Here is a 21,268-nt window from a genome sequence, read left to right as displayed (position 1 = left end):
GCATAGTAATTTACCACTAATAGGACATCCTTTTAAACTGGGCATTTCTTATTTAATAAACTTGTGGTTTATTTGCTAAACAAAGAATTGTCCAGTTATTGAAGCCATCGTAAGTACAAGAAGTGATATGCCGGTGCCACTGATAGTCAACAGTGGAGGAGCAGTCTACACTACAGTGGAGTGTAGTCTACACCCCTAAAACTTTTGTCCTACAGTCCAAGTGCATACTTGCCAGTTTTAAAGCTTCTCTTCAAAAGGGATGTAAATACGTTGATGCTCAGCAACCTCTACCACTAGCAGCAGAGAATAAACACTAATCATGTTTTAAGTTACAGAATAAAAGCTGCCACGGTGACACCTGCTTTTTTATCTTAAACTTTAATATCAACTTTTCAGTAACCTCCAAAATCTGCACTTTTATAAGATAATATAAAATAATAGAAAAATGTGTTCATGGCTAGGCAAAGTGGCTCACGCCTACAATCCCAGCACTTTGGGAGGCCAAGGCTGGAGGATTGCTTGAAGCCAAGAGTTCAAGACCAACCTAAGTAACATGGACCCCACATCTCTATTAGAAAAGAAAATGTATTCACCCCAACCCCATAAAGAGATCTACCTTGTAATCCTGTGATTTCAAGTACCCACAGCGTGTCCATGAGTAAGTGGATGTGCTTTCCCCAATTTGAGACTTGCAAAATAGAGAAGGAAATATCTAAAGCTCATCTGTAGCATCGGCCTGGGATCAGCAGCTTTAGAGGTGGGGACTGTCCTGCCAGCTCTTACTGTTTCTTGGTGCTTCATCCCTAGCCCCACTCACCTTTCCCTGTAGGAACTTGGAAAAGCTGGGCAAGTCCCGTGGCACCAGCCTGCACAGGAAAGGTAGATTGAAAGAACTGGTTTGCTGGTAATTTTTTTTACCGTACAGTACCAAATGCATCTGGGAAAGGTCATTTATCATCGCTTTTCCTATTTTCTTATGCTCTTTGGCTCTCCAAACATGACTCTGAAAACCTAAAAGGTAACTGAACGTTTTTATTTCCCTGAAGAAAAAAAAAATGTAAACATTCTAAGCATTAGACCAAGAATATTTATAAAACGTTCTTTATGCTCAAGTAGGTTATAATTTGTACTAGCAAATTAAACTATTAAATAATTAAAATATTACTTCGAATTGATAGTAAATAAGATTCAGTATTTTTACAATGCTGATAGAGCCATTAAGATATGGAATCAGTAGCCACAGAACCCTTACGAGGAGTTGGCAGCCCAAGATATGTAGATCCATTTTAGAAGTCAACTTGGAGGCTCATATTTATGCTCGAACTCATAACCCCCAGTTCACATGCTTGAGGTATGCATCACATGCCTTTGAGTGTCACTTTAAGAAAGTTCAGTATTCAAAGATAGGAATTTGAAGAACACTTTTATGTATCTGGCTAAGTACTTAGGGAAACCACTTTTTTACTTTTGTAAGAGATTTTAGTGTACTGTTCTCTTAAACAGGGTGCACTCGCTAAGTTCTGCACCAAGCAGGGTAAGCGTCAGAATCCTCTGGAATGATTTCAAAGTGTGCATGTTCTCCTGCACCGGGAGAGTCATTTAGGTTCTCTTGAGTCCCCACAGTGATTCTGAATGGCGCTTGTCTAAGTGTGGTCTGCAGATCCTTTTGAAGCCCCAGGATCCTTTCAGGATTCAATGAAGTCAAAACTATTGTCATAGTAATACTAAGTTGTTATGGCCTTTTCCACTGTGTTGACAAAATGTCTTCTCAGTGTTGACACTGAGAAGATCTGCTTAATTCAGTGAGCTGCTATTTTCCAAATGACCAACGGATGATGTTAAAAATCATTAGTGGGTAAATGATCCGTTGAAAGTGGATAGACCAATGAATATTACTATAATAGAGTAGGTAAAGTTAATTCAGTTATGTAGTTTTATATTACACAACCAACCTTTTTTTTGAAGCGGAGTCTGGCTGTCGCCCAGGCTGGAGTGCAGTGGCGCGATCTCGGCTCACTGCAGGCTCCGCCCCCCGGGGTTCACGCCATTCTCCTGCCTCAACCTCCCGAGTAGCTGGGACTACAGGCGCCCGCCACCTCGCCCGGCTAATTTTTTGTATTTTTAGTAGAGACGGGGTTTCACCGTGTTAGCCAGGATGGTCTCGATCTCCTGACCTCGTGATCCGCCCGCCTCGGCCTCCCAAAGTGCTGGGATTACAGGCGTGAGCCACCGCGCCCGGCCTACACAACCAACTTTTAAGAAAGTAGACTTGTCAAGTGTTGGTATAATATAAAAGAAGACTACCCACAATTACCTGAAAAGGCTATTCAAGTACTTCTCCTTTTTCCAACTACATAGGTGGGTGAGGCTGGATTTTCTTCACTACTCAACCAAAACAGAGTTAATTGAGGAGTAAATGCAAAATCCAGTTGTCTTCTGTTAAAGAGAATTGCAAAAATATAAAAAGACACCACTTTGTTGTTTTAGAAAATACAATTATTTTTTCATAAAAATGTTCTGTACTTTAACATGTAATGGGCTTATTGTTTTTAATTGAATTAAATATTTCTAAAATTTCTCCATTTTAATTTCTAATATGGTAATTATCAGTAGTTAAAATCCATATAAACATATAATTGATGTTCTTAATAATTTTTAAGACCATTAAGAGATCCCAACACCAAAAAGTTTGAGAAGCTCTGCTCTAAAACATTGAAATATATTATTAAGATTTTGAGTTAAACACATTTGAAACTCACCTGTGTTATGTACCCTGAACTACATACACATTTAGGTGATTATATTTTCTTCAGATTAATTTTACTAATCATTTTGCGGTATATAAAAAACAAAGGCACTTTGGGAGGCCAAGGCGGGCGGATCACGAGGTCAGGAGATCGAGACCACAGTGAAACCCCGTCTCTACTAAAATACAAAAAATTAGCCGGGCGCGGTGACGGGCGCCTGTAGTCCCAGCTACTCGGAGAGGCTGAGGCAGGAGAATGGCGTGAACCCGGGAGGCGGAGCTTGCAGTGAGCCGAGATCGCGCCACTGCACTCCAGCCTGGGTGACTGAGCGAGACTCCGTCTCAAAAAAAAAAAAAAAAAAAAAAAAAAACAAAGGCAATCTCCACTCTGGTGGATTATTGGAAGGAGATTAGTTTTTTGTTGTTATTGTTTTGAGACAGCTTCTCACTCTTTCATCCAGGCTAGAGGGCAGTGGCATGACCACAGCTCACAGCAGCCTCAGCCTCCCTGGCTCAAGCAATCCTCCCACCTCAGCCTTCTGGTAGCTGGGACCATGGGCACATGCCACCACATTCAGCTAATTTTCTTTTTATAGAGACAGGGTCTCGTCATGTTGCGCAGGCTGGTCTCCGGGGCTCAAGTGATCTGCCCACCTTGGCCTCCCAAAGTGCTGAGATTACAGGGGTGAGCCACTGTCCCAAGCCCAGATTAGTTTTTTAATTTTGCTGTGTGTAATCATTTGTAAGTTTCCTTCAGGTTGATTGTAGCATAATGCCTTTAGAATTACTACTTTAATATGAACTCTTTATTAGCCATAAATCTCTGATCTACTTCTGTTTGACACCTAAGATGTCCCTGAATTGCCTCCTTATGACCCCAACTTACATTTAGAAACTAAAAACTAATTTAAGTGTAAACATAGGGAAAATATAATTGAAAACAGGAGTATTTTACAAATGCAGTGCTTTTTAATATGAAAATAAGTGCTGTTAGTTTATGCCTCTCTCTTTTCTAATTACTATGGAAGAAGGTTGACTACGGAAATGTTAAGAAAAAAATGCCAATCCATTATCACAACTCAATAAGATGCATTTTCTACCTTCAAAATACAGTTTTAAAATATATTAAAATTCAAATGACCAGCCTCCTTCAGGTTTACTTCATGGGCCCTCCAATATTAATTATTAATAATAGTAATTGAAAAATCAGCTTTTCATCCTGGTAAGTGGTCTAAACTACTTGAAAGAATCAATCTTACTTGTGGGTAATGCTTCTACTGTTACTGATTGTCCTTTGCATTACAATATTCATTTATGCTTCACTTAAATAAAATCAAGGACTTCAGAGGACCCTTTTAGTGCCCTCGAAATGGGTAGTGTAAGTGGTGTTTAGTGTCTTAGAACAGCTATTATCTTTAAAAACTGAATCAACAATTTCCAAAAGCTGTTTTGGTCTCCTATTCTTACACTGAAAATGAAGGAGGAACTTAGGTTGTCAAAATACAACATAATTGTATGTGCCCCATTCTTCTGCACCTCCAAAAGGATGCGTGAGTTGCTTACGGATCAACCCACATGTGCTCTGTGATGGAAACTGAAAGCAAGTGACAGCTAGGTGGTCAATGTCCCATTATCAAGTAGGAAACAGTGGTGACAGTGAAAACTAAAGCATTAAATAATCTGAAAGGTCATTTGTATTTGGCTCTAGGAAGTGTTTTTTATTTTTTCAACATGAGTATGTCTTATAGTCTCTGAATTTACTTAAGAAAAGTAAAAGCTTTGTACACATACATATACAGAAAGAAGGCATTCCATGAAAACCCATTTATAGGCACTGCCTCCTCTCTCCAGTGCTGCTTTTCTTCAGTTCCTCTCAGCTCACTATTCTAATTTAGAAAAGACAAATGACTTGTTTTTTATTTAGTTGGGTTTTTTTTTTAAGTTCATTTACAGTGTTAAATGGTTGGGGATTTTACACAGGTCTTCAGTTTCATGTCTTGATTGTCGGCCCTTTGTGACTGGGATCAGTAAGAACTTTTAGGAATGCTCTGTAGAGCAAGGTAGTAGAGTGGAGACAGCATGAACTGTATGCCCAGAAGACCAGAGTTCAATCCTGACTCTTATTTGTTGATAATTTTAACCTCTCTCAACTACAGTGTAGTGATTTAAAGACATGGTTTTTCCGAAGACTCAGACAAATCACAGTCAGGACTTCCAAGCTCCAGACCAGTGTAACCAACATATACTCTGCATCTCCACATGGTTGTCTCAAAAGTATCTCAAACCCAACATGTGTGAACCTAACCTCTTGCTCTTCCCACCAAACTGGGTATTTGCCGTGTGTTCCCTCCTGTTGGAGGGCACCAAGATCTATGCAGTTATACAAATAAGAAGTCTAGGAAATCATCTTGGACACTTTGATCTGCTCCATTCTCCATCTCACTCGCCAACCAGGTCTGTTGATTTTTTACCTTCTAAATATCTTTTGAATCTTGTCAGTTTCCTCCGTCTTTCTCAGTACCACCTGGGTCCATCATCTGTTTTGTAGACCACTAGCAGTTGTCTCCTCTAGACCACTTTCCAGCAGGTCTTCACCTGCCCGCTTGTTACCCCCTCCTCCCCAGCTTGATTAGTTCTGCAATCTACATTGTAGAGATCTTATCAAGTCATCCTTCTTAAAATCCCCTTGGGTGGCTTCCCATTGCTTTTAAGATATGGACCAAAATCCTTAACATGGCGTCTGTCTCCATCCTCGTTATTCTCTGGCTCTTTACCCTTCAGGGTTATTGTGAATTATAAAGCACGATTCAGAAATTAATTATTAGCATGAAGAAACACAAGGTAGTATTTTTAAATGGAAAAATTATTCCAAAACAGCAGGTGTTAAATTGATGAGAATTTTTTAGGTCAATCTAGGATAACTAGAAATTCAACTTCTACCCCCAGTCACCCAGCTGGTAAGAGGCTGAGCCTTGACTGGAACTCAGCACTCATCTCCTCCCGGAGCATCTGCTTATTAATTTACTTAACAAATACTAAACACTAGGCCATATGCAAGGCACTGGGATAAAACAGTAAATGAGGAGGAAGATTTGTTGCCAGCTTTCCAGAAGCATCAGGCAATGTGTATAAACTGGCTCGTTCACAGGTGCACCAGGGCAAGGAGAGCATGAGGGGCAGGAGCAGGGGCAGGGGTAGGGGTATATGTGTGTGTGTGTGTCTGCCTGTCTGTCTGTCTCATGGTCAATTCCTATGAAAGCAGCATATTGAAAATCCTGGAGCAGAGGTTCTAAGCCTGTGTGCAGATGGGACCCCTCTCCCCTAACCCTTTAGAGTTCAGGGCCAAGCTGCCCAGCCTCGAGAGTGAAGCCTTTGAGCAGTAAGTATTGTATGCTGTCAGGAGCCAAATCATCACCAGGGTGTTCAGGACCTTCTGGGAGACGAAACTGTCATTCCTTAGCTTAGCTTAGCTTATCCAGAAGTCCCAAAGTGAGTGAAATAACATCATTTTGTCTCCATTATCAATATATTCAAATAAAACTGAATTTTTAATAATGCTTGTATTTCAAAACAAGCTGGACCCTTGATGATCCATTCGTAGAGCTCACCAAACTGACAATTGCATATAATTAGCTGGGCAAGGTGACATGTACTTCTAGTCCCAGCTACTCAGGAGGCTGAGGCAGGAGGATCACTTGAACCCAGGAGTTCAAGACCAGCCTGGGCAACATAGCAAGATCCCATATAAAAAATTAGATACAGGCCTGGTGTGGTGGCTCACGCCTGTAATCCCAGCACTTTGGGAGGCCGAGGTGGGTGGATCACGAAGTCAGGAGTTCAAGACCAGCCTGGCCAACATGGTGAAAATATGTCTCTACTAAAAATACAAAAATTAGCCAGGTGTGGTGGTGGGCACCTATAATCCCAGCTACTCGAGAGACTGAGGCAGAGAATTGCTTGAACCCAGGAGGCGGAGGTTGAAGTGAGCTGAGATCACACCACTGCACTCCAGCCTGGGCAGCAGAGTGAGATAATCTAAAAAAAAAAAAAAATTAGATATAACTTAATGTATTAAAGTAACATTTTATGTTGTAATTTGTTTGCATTAGAAAAATATTTTTTCAGGGCAAGGTGCAGTGGCTCACGCCTGTAGTCCCAGCACTTTGGGAGGCCGAGGTGGGTGGATCACCTGAGGTCAGGAATTCGAGACCAACCTGGCCAACATGGTGAAACCCCCTCTCTACTAAAAGTACAAAAATTAGCTGGGCACGGTGGCAGAGGCCTGTAATCCCAGCTACCTGGGAAGCTGAGGCAGGAGAATCGCTGGGGGAAGTGGGTAGGTGGAGGTTGCACTGAGCCGAGATTGCGCGCCATTTCACTCCAGCCTGGGCAACAAGAGCAAAACTCTGTCTCAAAAAAAAAAGGCCAGGTGCAGTGGCTCACGCCTGTAATCCCAGCACTTTGGGAGGCCGAGGCGGGTGGATCATCTGAGGTCGGGAGTTCGAAACCAGCCTGACCAACATGGAGAAACCCCCTCTCTACTAAAAATACAAAATTAGCCAGGTGTGGTGGCGCATGCCTGTCATCCCAGCTACTCTAGAGGCTGAGGCAGGAGAATTGCTTGAACCCGGAGGCGGAGGTTGTGGTGAGCCAAGATTGCACCATTGCATTCCAGCCTGGGCAACAAGAGCAAAACTCCATCTAAAAAAAGAAAAGAAAAGAAAACTATTTTTTCATACATAGTCATATACCCATAATAAGATTTTAGTGAATGAAAGACCACATATACAACAATGGTCCCAGAAGATTATAATATCATATTTTTACGTAAGTTTTTCGTGTTTAGCTGTTTAGATACACAAATACTTACCATTGTGTTATAATTGCCTATAGTACAGTAACATGCTGTCCAGGTTTGTAGCCTAGGAGCAGTAGATTACCATACAGCCTAGGCCTGTGTAGTAGGCTATACCAACTAGGTTTGTGGAAGTACCTTTATGATGTTCGCACAATGACAAAATTGCCTGACGATGCATTTCTCAGAACGTGTCTCTGTTGTTAAGCAAGGTATGACTGCATTGAATATAGTGCCACCTGTCCTTCCTCTGGGAGGATAATACTGATACTGTGTCATTTCTGTGTATGTGTAAGAGCCTACCAGGTTTGTGAATGTTTCGTGTCTTTGCTGGCAAAATAAAGAGGGGGCAACACTCTGTTGGACCCTAGTTTAGAGGTTTGTAGTTTTTAGTAGGTCTGTGAAATCAGAAAGCCTGGAAAGCATTAGTTTAGGTTAGCACCAGAGTATGGGATGCAGAGTAAGCAACTATTAGATGGTGCAGGACCCTGGAAGAGGTGCAGAGGCACTGGGATTTTATCCTAGTGGCAGTAAGGAACCACAGAAGGATTTTACTTATTTTTTTATTTATTTATTTTTATTTTTTTTTATTTTTTTTAGATGGAGTCTCACTGTGTCACCCAGGCTAGAGTGCAGTGGCATGATCTTGGCTCACTGCAACCTCCACTTCCCAGGTTTAAGTGATTCTCCTGCCTCAGCCTCTCGAGTAGCTGGGATTACAGGCACTCGCCACCATGCCAGGCTAATTTTTGTATTTTTAGTAGAGATGGGGTTTCACCATGTTGGCCAGGCTGGCCTCAAACTCCTGACCTCAGGTGATCTGCCTGCCTCAGCCTCCCAAAGTGCTGGGATTACAGGCATGAGCCACTGTGCCCGGCCCACAGGAGGATTTTAAGGAGGTGCCATCAGGTTTGCCCTTTCGAAAGATCATTCTGGCTATTGTGTGGTGGATGCATGAAGGAGGCCAGAACTGGAGATGGAGAGATGAGTGGGGAGATTAGGCGAAAGATGTGGCAGGAGGGTAGAGTTTCAATTGATGGCAACTGGGGGCTGATGTGAGGGGTAAGAGAATGGAGGCCTGAGGATGAATTGAGATTTCTGGTTTGGCCAGAGGGTGGAAGAAGGGCCCTGCACTGAGCCAGGGAATACAGAGGGAGCAGATTTGTGTACCTGGTTTTTATTGTCCTTTGGGGTAAATGGCAGTGAGAGGACAGGGAGGAATTGAGTTGAGTTTTACCTAAATCAGGTTTAAGGTTCCTGGGGGACAGCCAAGGAGAAGTGAAAGAGATCACCAAAGAGAGGCTACAGAATGAGGAGTGGGCTGGGGACCAGGCGCAGAGGAGACCAGCAAGTGGAACCCCTGGATGGGGATTAAAATAGAACAGCCTGTGGTGAGTCGAAAACCAGAGAGCAGCAGCCTGAAAACCAGAGACCAAAGATTTATCAGAGTGGGAGGAAGAGTACAAAATGCTGCCAAGAGGCTGAGTAAGCCACTGAGTCCCTGAGGCTGGGGAACAAGGTTCTTGGTGACCTTGGTGAGCAGAGCCGGGAGGGAGCTGGCCTAGAGGTGGGAAGAGCAGACAGCCATTCCCACAAAAGAGGGGCGGCCTCAGCCAAGCCATCCACGAGGATGCCAGGGCCCTAGCTGGCGTATTTTGGGCCAGTTAAGCCTCATGGAAATGAGTATGAAGGGAGGCCATGATGAGAAAAGAGGAAAGAAAGATTTAGGAAAAGCCAGTACTGTCGCTGGGCAGGGGCCAGGGTGGAGCCTATAGTACCTTCTCCACCCTTTTGCCCCATTTCCTCAGGCAGCTCACATATGGAACACTCTAGGGGTTTTGGTTTTGGCTTTCTTTTTGAGAAAGGTTTTTTGGTCTCCAAAATAAGATTTTTTTCAAGTTGATCTGTGTGAATTTTCCCCCTTGTGAATTTTGAACATGCAACTTGTTCTGTTTTTCTGCTTTTTCGTTTTTTTCATTTCTCTGAGTCATGCACATGTATTCTTTCCTCTGTATTTGAATACTTATGTTCAGTGTGTTTCCTGATCTAGGGGATGTTCCTAAATTGACATTCTAAAATAACTAGTAGACTCTCTTAAATTCCTAAATTGAGATTCTAAAATAACTGGTAGACTCCCTTAAAAAATATTGAGCGTTTCTATCATGACTTCATTCTTATGGTCTGAATAGAATGCTTATGTTAGTCTGGAAAGAGAGGGAGCCATATAGTTTGCTGTATCGAAGGACATAATATATACCCATTCATGTAAAAACCAAAACCTCAAAATCCTCCTATAAAATATTGACAAATTTGATGGCATTAAAACATAAAATTGTATTTGTCAAAATCTCTATAAACAAATGCAAAGAAAGAAAATTATTAGAACATATGTGATACAGGGCCTATTTTCCTTATATACAAAGAGTTTTATAGATTTCTTTTCTCTTTCTTTCTTTTTTTTAAAGACAGGCTAGAGTGCACGCTAACACGGCTCACTGCAGCCTCAGCCCTCTGGACTCAAGTGATCCTCCCACTTCAGCTTCCAGAGTAGCTGGGACCACAGGTGTGTGCCACCATCCCTGGGTATTTTTTAAATTTTTCATAAAGATGGGGGTCTCTCCATGTTGCCCAGGCTGGTCTTGAACTCCTGAGCTTAAGCAGCCCTCCCACCTTGGCCTCCCCAAGTGCTAGGATTAGAGGCATAAGCCACCACACCTGGCCTGCTTTTATTAAATTGGTAAGAAAAAGACAATCGAATAGGAAAATGGGCAGAGCTCATGAAAAGATACTAAAGGAAATACAAATGGTCAATAAATATAAAAATAAGCTTTACTTCATCATTAAAGGCATACAAAGTAAAAAAGCCATATTGGCAAAGAATACCAAGTATTAACAAGAGTATGGAGAAAAGAGTTACGGTAGAGGTGGATAGAAAAATCTCACATTTTGTGTGTCCATAATATTTGAATCTTTTATAATAAGTATATGTACTTAAAAGCAGCAGCAAATAATAATATTAATTTAAAACAAACACACACACTTTCAGGTAGGACATTCCAACTAACTAAGTGAATCCCAGTTTAAAGCCTACTTATTGAATGTACTGGTTCTATAAGCTTGGGAAAGCCACCTACCCTCTCTAACCCTATTTCCTCGTTTATAAATGTGGGCAGCAATACTTCAAATATCTCAAATAAGTTGATGTGAAATTAAATTAATAGCATATGTAAATGATGGCCAATAGTAGCACTCCATAAGAAACAATTCTCATCATTATCATCAAGGGATAAATAGTAATGTTTTCCTGTACTTGAAGCTACTGTTGATGCGTGTGACACCTGAAGCTGTGGGACCTCAAGCTGCCTAAATATGATCAGCATGATCAGCGTCAGAGGATGTGGCAGGGAGCGTATCACAGTTGGGTCTCAGAGGATACTTTTTAAATGAGAAAAGTAGGTTAGTAAGATGGAAAAGGAAGTATTCTGGCACTTTACAGAGAATAACCTTGAAGACAAGCTTCTAAGTTATGTCTTGGTGGAGGTCAGGTTAGAGTGATGTTTCTCTGTAATCCAGGTTGCTTTTGCAACCCAGCAGTTCTCTGGCTTTCATCATGAACCCCATGCCTTTTCTGTGCCTCTCCTTCCTAACCTGAGTGCTTTCACCTTCTCTGACATACACAGAAAGTAGTGGGGAAACTGATCCATACCATCTGTTTGCATGAGACAACAGTCTAGGTCTTTATACCCAAATGATTTGCAAAATTGGATGACTCTTCTAAATCTCGTGCTTAGATACGACTCATGATAGAAAATATGAAATTTGACATTCTGGATTCTTGATTTGTGACCTGATCAGTCTCTTAAAGTATTATTCCATTACATTTGTCTATTTTAGGGCATATTTGTTAATTTCTGAATCTGCCTGAATATCCCTAGAGCAGGAAGGGAGAGTAGGGAGTCCAGCACCTGCTGATTAAGAATTGCTGTGGATGGCTGATGTGAAGATAGTGTGTTATCTCGATTGTTTGGTTACAGATCAAATGCCTTGTTCTACTTTATTCCCCCTTCTCACTACTGCACTTGACTAGTCTAAAAATAAATAAATAAATAATTTTTAAAATTGCTGTGAGTCTGCTTTGATTTTTTTAAAGCTTATTGATAGTGCATTATCTATAGTGCATTCTTAACTCTGAAGTTAAGCATACTCACTTTTTTAAAATTTAGTCAATTAATGTGTAGTAGGCTTTTAAAAATTTAACTTGGCCGGGCACGGTGGCTCACATCTGTAATCTCAGCACTTTGGGAGGCCAAGGTGGGCGGATCACGAGGTCAGGAGATCAAGACTATCCTGGCTAACAACACGGTGAAACCCCATCTCTACTAAAAAATACAAAAAATTAGCTGGGCGTGGTGGCGGGCGCTTGTAGTCCCAACTACTAGGGAGTTTGAGACAGGAGAATCACTTGAACCCGGGAGGCGGAGGTGTCAGTGTGCCGAGATCATGCCACTGCACTCCAGCCTGGGCAATAGAGCAAGACTCGATCTCAAAAAAAAAAAAAAAAAAAAAATTAGCCGGACATGGTGGCAGGCACCTGTAATCCCAGCTACTTAGGAGGCTGAGGCAGGAGAATCGCTTGAACCCGGGAGGCAGAGGTTGCAGTGAGTTGAGATGGTGCCATTGCACTCCAGCCTGGGCAACAAGAGCGAAACTCTGTCTCAAAAAAAAAAAAAAAAATTGAACTTTATTTTGAGATCATTACAGAGTCATGCAGCTGCAAGAAATAATAGAGATCCCATATACCCTTTACCCAGTTTCCCCTAATGGAAACATCTTGCAAAACTATAGTATAGTATCACAGCCGGGATTTTGACATGCAGAACATTCCCATCACCACAAGGATCCCTCATGTTGCCCTTCCATAGCCATGCCCACCCACTACCCCACACCCCCCCACCACTAATCTGTTCTCCATTTCCATAATTTTCACACATGTTGTATCAGTGTAATCATACCGTATATAATATTTTGGGATTGGCTTTTTTCGCTGAGTGTAATTCACCCAAGTTGTTGTACGTTATCAGTAGGTCATTTCTTCTTATGGCTGAGTAGTTTTCCTCTGTGTGGGCATACTATAGTGTGTTTATTTAGTCATTGAAGGACATCTGAGTTGTTTCTAGTTTTTGATTATTAGGAATTAAGCTGCTATGGACATTCCTGTACAGGTTTTTGTGTGAACATAAGTTTTCATTCCTCTGGGATAAACGTCCAGAAGTGCAGTTGCTGGGTCATGTGGTAGTTGCATTTTTAGTTTTTTAAGAAACTGCTAACTCGTTTCCAGAGTGGCTGTACCATTTTACATTCCTACCAGCAGCATATGAATGATCCGGCTTCTCCACACTCTTGCCACCATGTGTTGTGACTGTTTCTTATTTTAGCCATTCTAATAGGTGCACAGTGATACTGTGGTTTTAATTTGCTTTTCCCTAGTGGCTAGTGGTTTCGAACATCTTTTCATGTGTTTATTTGCCTTGTCATCTGTATATCCTCTTTGGTGAAATGTCTCTTCAAGTCTATTACATATTTTGTGAGTTGATTTTTTTTTTACTGTCGAGTTTTGAAAGTTCTTTATATATTCCAGTTACTAATCCTTTGTCAAAGGACTAGTTTGCAAAAGTTTTCAAATATTGACTACTAGTCTTTGAGCTTGTGTTTTCATCCTCTCAATAAGGTCTTTCAGAGAGCAAAAGTTTTTAATTTTGATGAAATCCAGTTTATCAAGTTCTCATTTTATGGATTCTGCTTTTGATGTCAAGTGTAAAAACTCTTTGACTAGCCCTAGATTTTAGATTTTCTTACATGTTTTTTCCAAAAGTTTTATAGTTTTGTGTTTTACATTTAAGTTCGTTATCCATTTTGAGTTGATTTTTATATAAAGTATGAGACTTAAGTGTCAAGTTTCTTTTTCTTTTTTATTTTTTGCCTGTGGAAGTCCAGTAGATCATGCACCATTTGTTGAAAAACTTATTCTTCCTCCACTGAATTAATTTTGTGCCTTTGTCAGTAATCAGTTGTGCATATTTATGTGTGTCTACTTCTGGGTTCACAGTTTTGTTCTATTGATTCACTTGTCTGTCCCTCTGCCAATATCACACAGTCTTGAATACTATAGCAATATACTACATCTTGAAATTGGGTAGACTGGTTTCTCTCACTTTATGGTTCTTTTTTAAAAATTATTTTAGGCCAGGTGGGTGGATCACCTGAGGTCGGGAGTTCAAGGCCAGCCTAGCCAACATGGTGAAACCCCATCTCTACTAAAAATACAAAAAAACTTAGCCAGGCTTGGTGGTGCGTGCCTATAATCCCAGCTACCCCGGGGAGGCTGAGGCAAGATAATTGATTGAACCCAGGAGGTGGAGGTTGCAGTGAGCTGAGATTGTGCCACTGCACTGCTACCTGCAACAAGAGTGACTCTGTCTAAATATATATATATATATATATATATAATTTTAGCTATTCTATTTCCTTTGCCTTTACATGTACATTTTAGAATGATTTTGTCTATATCTACAAAAAAATGTTGCTGGGATTTTTATAGGAATTGCGTCAAACCTGTATGTCAGTTTGGGAAAATTGGTATCTTTACCCATGTTGAGTCTTCCTATCCATAATCATAGTATATCTGTTTGTTTATTTAGATCTTTTATTTCTTTCACCAGTGTTTTATAGTTTTCAACATGCAAGTCCTGCACTTTTTGTTAGATTTACACCCATGTATTTCATTTTTTGAATGATTTTAAATGGTATTATCTTTTTAATTCAGTCCACATGTTCATTGCTAGTATATAGAATTACAGCTGATTTTTTTTGTATGTTTATGACTTGCCAAACTCATTTATTAGTTCTACAAGGTTTTTTTTGTTTTGTTTTGTTTTTTTGAGACGGAGTCTTGCTCTGTCACCCAGGCTGGAGTGCAGTGGTGCGATCTCGGCTCACCACAAGCTCCGCCTCCTGGGTTCACACCATTCTCCTGCGTCAGCCTCCCAAGTAGCTGGGACTACAGGTGCCCACCACCACGCCCAGCTAATTTTTTTTTTTTTTTTTTTTTTTTTTTTTTTTTTTTTTTTTAAAGTAGAGACGGGGTTTCACCGTGTTGGCCAGGATGGTCTCGATCTCCTGACCTCGTGATCCGCCCACCTCCCAAAGTGCTGGGATTACAGGCATGAGCCACCAAGTCTGGCCCTTTTTTTTTTTTTTTTAAAATAGATGCCTTGGGACTTTCTGTGTTACAATCGTGTCATCTGCAAATAGTGCAATTTTATTTTTTTTTTCTATATGCTTTTTATTTCCTGTCTTGCTTTGTTGCATGAGCTAGAACTTCCAGTGCTATGTTGAATATCGAGAGGGGACATCTTTGCCTTGTTCCCAATCTTATGGAGAAGGCATTCACCCTTTCTTACCATTAAGTATAATGTTAAATATAATGTTGGTCTGTGTGTAATGGGCTTTTATATATGCTCTTTGTGGAAAAGGAGCAGTCTAGTGATTTGATGAACCAGGCAATGTCAGGCAGCCTCTCTATTATAAATAGACTCAGGCCAGCGGGGTTTGCTAGGGTCAAGTGTGAATAATGAAAATCACAGAATTTGGAATCAGTACATTCACATTTAAATTTTGATCCTCCCACCTTTTGGCTAGAAGGCCTGGGGCAAATTACTTACACTTCTCAAGACCCGTTTCCTCCCTCCACAAGGAAGGAAGCAGAGCCCCAACCCCACTTCCTCCATAAGTGCTAAGGGTCAGGGGTGATGGGGCTGTTACATCAGCAGCAGGAGCACGCAGCAGGAGCTGGACTATTGGCCCTCAGACTTACTGATTCTCACCCTGCCCTGCTGGGACCCCGCCCCAGACCTTAATTTATCTATCTCTGTGGAAGAATTGACTAACACTGATGCATCATTAGAATTTCCATTTGGAATCTTAAACTAAAAGACTCCATTTGCATTTGGAATTTTAAACTAAAAGACTCAATGGTCCAAGATATTTGCTGTCTGTCTCCAGGGCTTGATGCTTAAAGGCAGACCACCTGAGTTCATTTCCTGGCCTCTCCATTACCATCTGTGTGAGCTTGGGCAAATCACATAACTCCCTAATTTACTTTAAATGGCATCATTTGTTTTTTGTTTTTTTTTTTAAAGGCATAATGACATAACTACTTCAGAGGACTGTTAGGAAGACTAAATGAGTTAATCTGTGTAACGTTTTTAGCAGTGCCTGACACGTTAGCTATGATGACATGTTAGCTATGATCATGACTGTTGGTGACTATAAAGGACACATTCTTATTTGTGAATCACCTTCTTAAAAATAAAATTGTTTGCTTTGCAGATTTTTTAAAAAATGGATTTGGCCAACCATGGACTTATTCTACTGCAACAGTTAAACGCTCAGCGAGAGTTTGGTTTCCTGTGTGACTGCACGGTTGCAATCGGCGATGTATACTTCAAGGCACACAAATCAGTTCTTGCTTCATTCTCCAATTACTTTAAGATGTTGTTTGTCCATCAGACCAGGTAACTAAAGTGGTTGCTAATAACCTAATGACTGTAGACTTCTTAACCTCCATGTCCCTGGCCCTCATCAAGACCATGGGTCTCTCTACCTCTCCTAGCTCCTAGGTGACCTGCTCCCTTGTGGCCTCACTCGCCCCCACTACCCTTCTTGTTACAGGTGCTTTCAGTAGCACTTGAGAATCACTGGACCTGCCAGCTCTACACAGCCCTTCCACCTCCAGATGCCCTCGCTGGGTGTCACCTGCATGGTCAGGATCTGCAAGATCAGGTCCATTATTATTAATTTTTTTATTTTTTATTTTTTTTTTTGAGACGGAGTCTCGCTCTGTCGCCCAGGCTGGAGTGCAGTGGTGCAATCTCGGCTCACTGCAAGCTCCGCCTCCCGGGTTCACGCCATTCTCCTGCCTCAGCCTCCCGAGTAGCTGGGACTACAGGCGCCCGCCACGACGCCCGGCTAATATTTTTGTATTTTTAGTAGAGACGGGGTTTCACTGTGTTAGCCAGGATGGTCTCAATCTCCTGACCTCGTGATCCGCCCGCCTCGGCCTCCCAAAGTGCTGGGATTACAGGCATGAGCCACCGCGCCCAGCAAGATCAGGTCCATTATAAAGCCAGCCACTCAACCTCAGCGAACCCTTCCAGCAGTAATCTTTCCTGGACTCATTATCTAAGCCCTATCTCTCATTCCTCCAGCCCCAGTCCCCTGAGTATTCCCCTGACTTTCAGCATTTATTCTTGTCCCCTCCTCTAACAAGAAGCTTGAGGACGTGAATTTCTCTAGTTTCCCTCTTTTCTGTCTTAAAACATCTCTATCTTTGCTCAGTTTCTTTCTTCTCATCTCTCCTGTCTTGAGAAAAGGGCCTCTCAGTGTCTCTGGAAAATGATCTCCTCCCCTCATGCTGTGAGTCCCCACTCCTCTATTTTTATTCTGTTCTTTTTATTTTATCTGTTTTCATACACCCCCCACCCTGCCCCCAGCCCATGTGGGATCAGCACGTCCTCAACACTGCTGTCTGCCTGAGTTACGGTGCTGCTTCTCCTTCACTTTACTATGAAAGCCCTTAAAAGGGTAATCGAGGTCCTTGCCTGCACTCTCCTCATCCCACACTCTTCCTATCGGTGTGTGCTGTGGTTTCCTCCCCTCCTTCACTCTGCTGCAGTCTTTTCTCAAAGGTCACCCCTCATCAAAACCACTGCCCTTCTCTCAGCCTTCTAGCATCCTGTCCTCCAGCATCTGCTGTTGTTTGCTTCCTTCTTAAGTGGTTGTCATCTGCATTTTTATAGCTGAATATCTCTTGTTTTTCTGCCCTCTAAACCTGGGCCTTTGGTAAATTTTGTCTTTTGCACTCTTCCTATGGGTGTGTGTCTTTTTCCTAGATCTCGCCTCTGCTGGAAACTTCAATTTATAGCTCTGGCCTTGACTGTTCTGTCTCCAGAACTCTATTCCCAAGGCCTTAGGCTGTGTGCTGGGCATTTAGAGTTGAGTATCTCCTTTTGTGTCTTTGAGGATGTACTGAATTAGGCCTTCTCCGAAGTTCCTCCTGCCTATTTTCTTATCTTCAAATATCCCAAGCTTAACTCAGTCCCCAAATCATGTTTTCTTCAAATTACCTTTCACATTTGTCACTTCTTTTCCTTTCTCACTTCCATTACCTCATCACTCATTCTCCACATTACTATTGGATTCGTATTTCCAAACACTGCTTTGACTGTAGTGTTTGATGAGAAACCTACTATACTGGGTTGTTCGTTGGATCAGAAACCTCGGGGATGCCCAGTGCGTATTAAAATAACACGCAGGCTCCTTATTCTGTCATCCAAGGCCCCACAGGCTGGGAGCTCAACCTCCTTCTAGCCTCATCTGCGACTGGGCCCTCTGGGACACCCCACCCTCTCATCTTCACCTTAACCAGACCTACTTTTGTGGCTTCAGCTCACCTGGACCGCATTTTGCTGGTATCCTGCCCACTCCCTGAGTCCCAGCTCATGCAGCACCTCTTGTATGACCCCTCCCGGTCAAGTGAAACAAAACAAACGACAGTGACCACGTCCTCGCTCATGGCTCATAACACTTTAATTGTGCTCCTTTATAAGAGTGCATATGTGTACAAGAGTGCAAATGTGCACCTTTCCCCTATGTTGTTATGTGTGTACTTACCCCCTTCTTCACTTGTAAGTTTCTTGAGGGCAGGGACTGGGTTTTACAAATCTTTGCCAACACCACCCAGTATGACTGAAGTATTTGCACACAATAGAATAGCCACTTGATCAACGTCTGGAGGAGCAGATGGGACAACTGCAGAATAACCCAGGAGGGGTGGCTCATCTGGCAATACTAAGGATGCTCCCTTTAACTCCAGTGTGTCAGAGACTTAAGGCCTAGTAGGGGTTTTGTACTGGGCAGTCTCAACACAGTGAATTCAATGGTATTGAAAAGGAGGCAATTTTAATCTTGAGGAGTGCAAGAATACTACGTAATGAGTTTTAATTCGATGCAAGAAACCTACCTTTAAGTATAGGGCAGTAAATAAATGGCTTTCTAATAAGGAGGTGTGATATTTGTGTAATACAACAGTGTAAAGCAACAGTGTGTATTACTGCACCAGAGGTGACACATGCCTAGTGGCCAGCTTTGTCCGCCTCCTAGTGCAGAATTCAAGCTCCTCAAGGCAAGGCAAACTCAGGGTGAAGGCCAGGGGCGTACTTTTCAACCAGCACCTCCTCTGTGGGGCACGACACACTGCCGCCCGACTACTCAGACATAGACTGAGAATACGGTCAATTTTTTCAAGTTTGGCTCCAAGGGAGATTTCTGGCTGTAGTTACCACGAGATGTCCCTGTCTTATGTCTGCTACTCCGAGTGGTATGCTTAAATCACAGACGACCACAGACTTTCAGCTATCAAAAATAAAACCACTGAGGGAGAGGCCTAAGTGCAACCTTCTGACAATGCTAATGTTATTCAAAAATCCTTCCTTTTAAAGTCGTTTAAGCCTATCATTTCTTTTAAAATTCTAGTGAGGGAATAATTGAAAATAGAAATTACTATGGAAGTTTATACCAAAGGGCTTATAGCTGTAGTAAAACTATATTCATCTTTTTCCTACATAAAAGTATGTCAGCCAGCCTGGCCAACATGGTGAAACCCCATCTCTACTAAAAATAGAAAAATTAGCCAGGCATCGTGGCGTGCACATGTAATCCCAGCTACTCGGGAGACTGAGGCAGGAGAACTGCTTGAACCCGGGAGGCAGAGGTTGCAGTAAGCCGAGATCATGCCACTGCACTCCAGCCTGGGCAACAAGAGTGAAACTCCATTTCAAAACAAAAAAAAATCTTATGTCAGATATATCTGGAAACTACTTAGATGTAAGTATATTGTAGAGAACTATGTCCTTTGCAAAGGACTGGGAAAAGACCGAAGTCTGGCGCATAGTGAGCTGAGTGATTGACAGAGGTCAAGCTGCCTGGAAATAAAAGCAGTCAGGGATGGAGATGGCTGAAATGTGCATTAAGGAACTTTGAAAAATTCTACCTGTTTTTTGTTTGTTTATTTGTTTTGAGACGGAGTCTCACTCTTGTCGCCCAGGCTGGAGTGCAATCCCAGTAGCTGGGATTACAGCTGCATGCCACCACACCCGGCTAATTTTTGTGTTTTTAGTAGAGACAGGGTTTTGCCATGTTGGCCAGGCTGGTCTTGAACACCTGACCTCAGATGATCCACCCACCTCGGCCTCCCAAAGTGCTGGGATTATAGGCATGAGCCACCGCACCCAGCCTCCACCTGTTTTTTAAGTGTATGTGTGCACATGTGCTTCTGCTTCTAAAAAAAAAAATTTTTTTTAAGGCTGCGTGCAGTGGTTCACACCTATAATCCCAACGCTGCAATCCCAAGGCTGAGGCAGGAGGATTTCTTGAGCCCAGGAGTTCAGGACCAACCTGGGCAAGATGATGAGGCCCTGTCTCTATAAAAGTTTAAAAATTAGCTGGGTGTAGTGGCATGTGCCTATAGTCCGAGCTACTCAGGAGGCTGAGGCTGCAGTCAGCTATGATCGTGCCACTGCATTCCAGCCTGGGCCTACAGGGCAAGACCCCCTCTCTTAAAAAAAAATTGTTTTTCATCAAAATAAATTGATGTTTTGAGACCTCCTTGGGCCCTCGCATCCCTGGCTGTAAACCCCAGGGACTCGCCGCTTTCTTTTCCCTGGCCCCTTGGAGTCCTCCCTCCAGGCCTGCGTAAAGTGTGGGCCAAGGTGTCCCCAGCTGTGTCCTTTTTTTGCCATCTGAGACTGTACACAGTTCTTTCAAATTTGAGAGGCTTACTGTTGAGTCACCATTCATAAGTGATAGACAAGACAGCCTATCCAACAATGAATGAGAAAAGAATTACAAAATTTACACCAAAGTCAGCCAGGTGCAGTGGCTCACTCCTGTAATCCTAGCACTTTGGGAGGCCGAGACGGGCAGATCACTTGAGGTCAGGAGTTCAAGACCAAGCCTGGCCAACACAGTGAAACCCTGTCTCTACTAAAAAAATACAAAAATTAGCTGGGCCTGGTCGTGGGCACCTGTAGTCCCAGCTACTTGGGAGGCTAAGCAGAAGAATCACTTGAACCTGGGAGGCGGAGATTGCAGTGAGCCAAAACCATGCCACTGCACTCCAGCCTGGGCAGCAGAGCAAGACTTCGTCTCAAAATTAAAAAGAAGAAAAAAGAAAAATGACCAGGCGCAGTAGCTTACGCCTGTAATCCCATCACTTTGGGAGGCCAAGGTGGGCGGATCACCTGAGAGGTCAGGAGTTCGAGGCCAGCCTGGCCAACATGGCAAAACCCTATCCCTACTAAATACACAAAAACTAGCCAGGACTGGTGGCACGCGCCTGTAATCCCAGCTACTTGGGAGGCTGAGGAAGGAGAGTGTCTTGGACCCGGGGATGGAGGGTGCAGTGAGCTGAGATTGTGCCACTGCACTCCAGCCTGGCGACAGAGTGAGGACTCTGTCTCAAAACAAAACAAAACAAAAAACACCAAAGTTGCTGGGCGCAGTGGCTCACGCCTGTAATCCCAGCACTTTGGGAGGCCGAGGCAGGCAGA

General features: G+C 42.5%; 1 protein-coding gene across 2 annotated transcripts in view; it reads left to right on the top strand.

The window, feature by feature from the left end:
• The window catches only part of ZBTB2 (zinc finger and BTB domain containing 2), a 28,045-nt gene that overhangs the window by 2,500 nt on the left and 4,277 nt on the right, over nt 1-21,268 (top strand). For both annotated transcript variants that reach the window (XM_030809847.1, XM_030809848.1), the window contains exon 2: nt 15,990-16,174. In XM_030809847.1, the coding sequence (XP_030665707.1) occupies nt 16,002-16,174 (173 nt within the window). In that variant the 5' untranslated portion in view covers nt 15,990-16,001. The remainder of the gene's footprint in view (nt 1-15,989; nt 16,175-21,268) is intronic.

Source organism: Nomascus leucogenys, chromosome 3, assembly GCF_006542625.1.
Source record: "Nomascus leucogenys isolate Asia chromosome 3, Asia_NLE_v1, whole genome shotgun sequence".
NCBI lineage: Eukaryota > Metazoa > Chordata > Mammalia > Primates > Hylobatidae > Nomascus > Nomascus leucogenys.
This window is presented reverse-complemented; position numbering and strand designations above follow the sequence as displayed.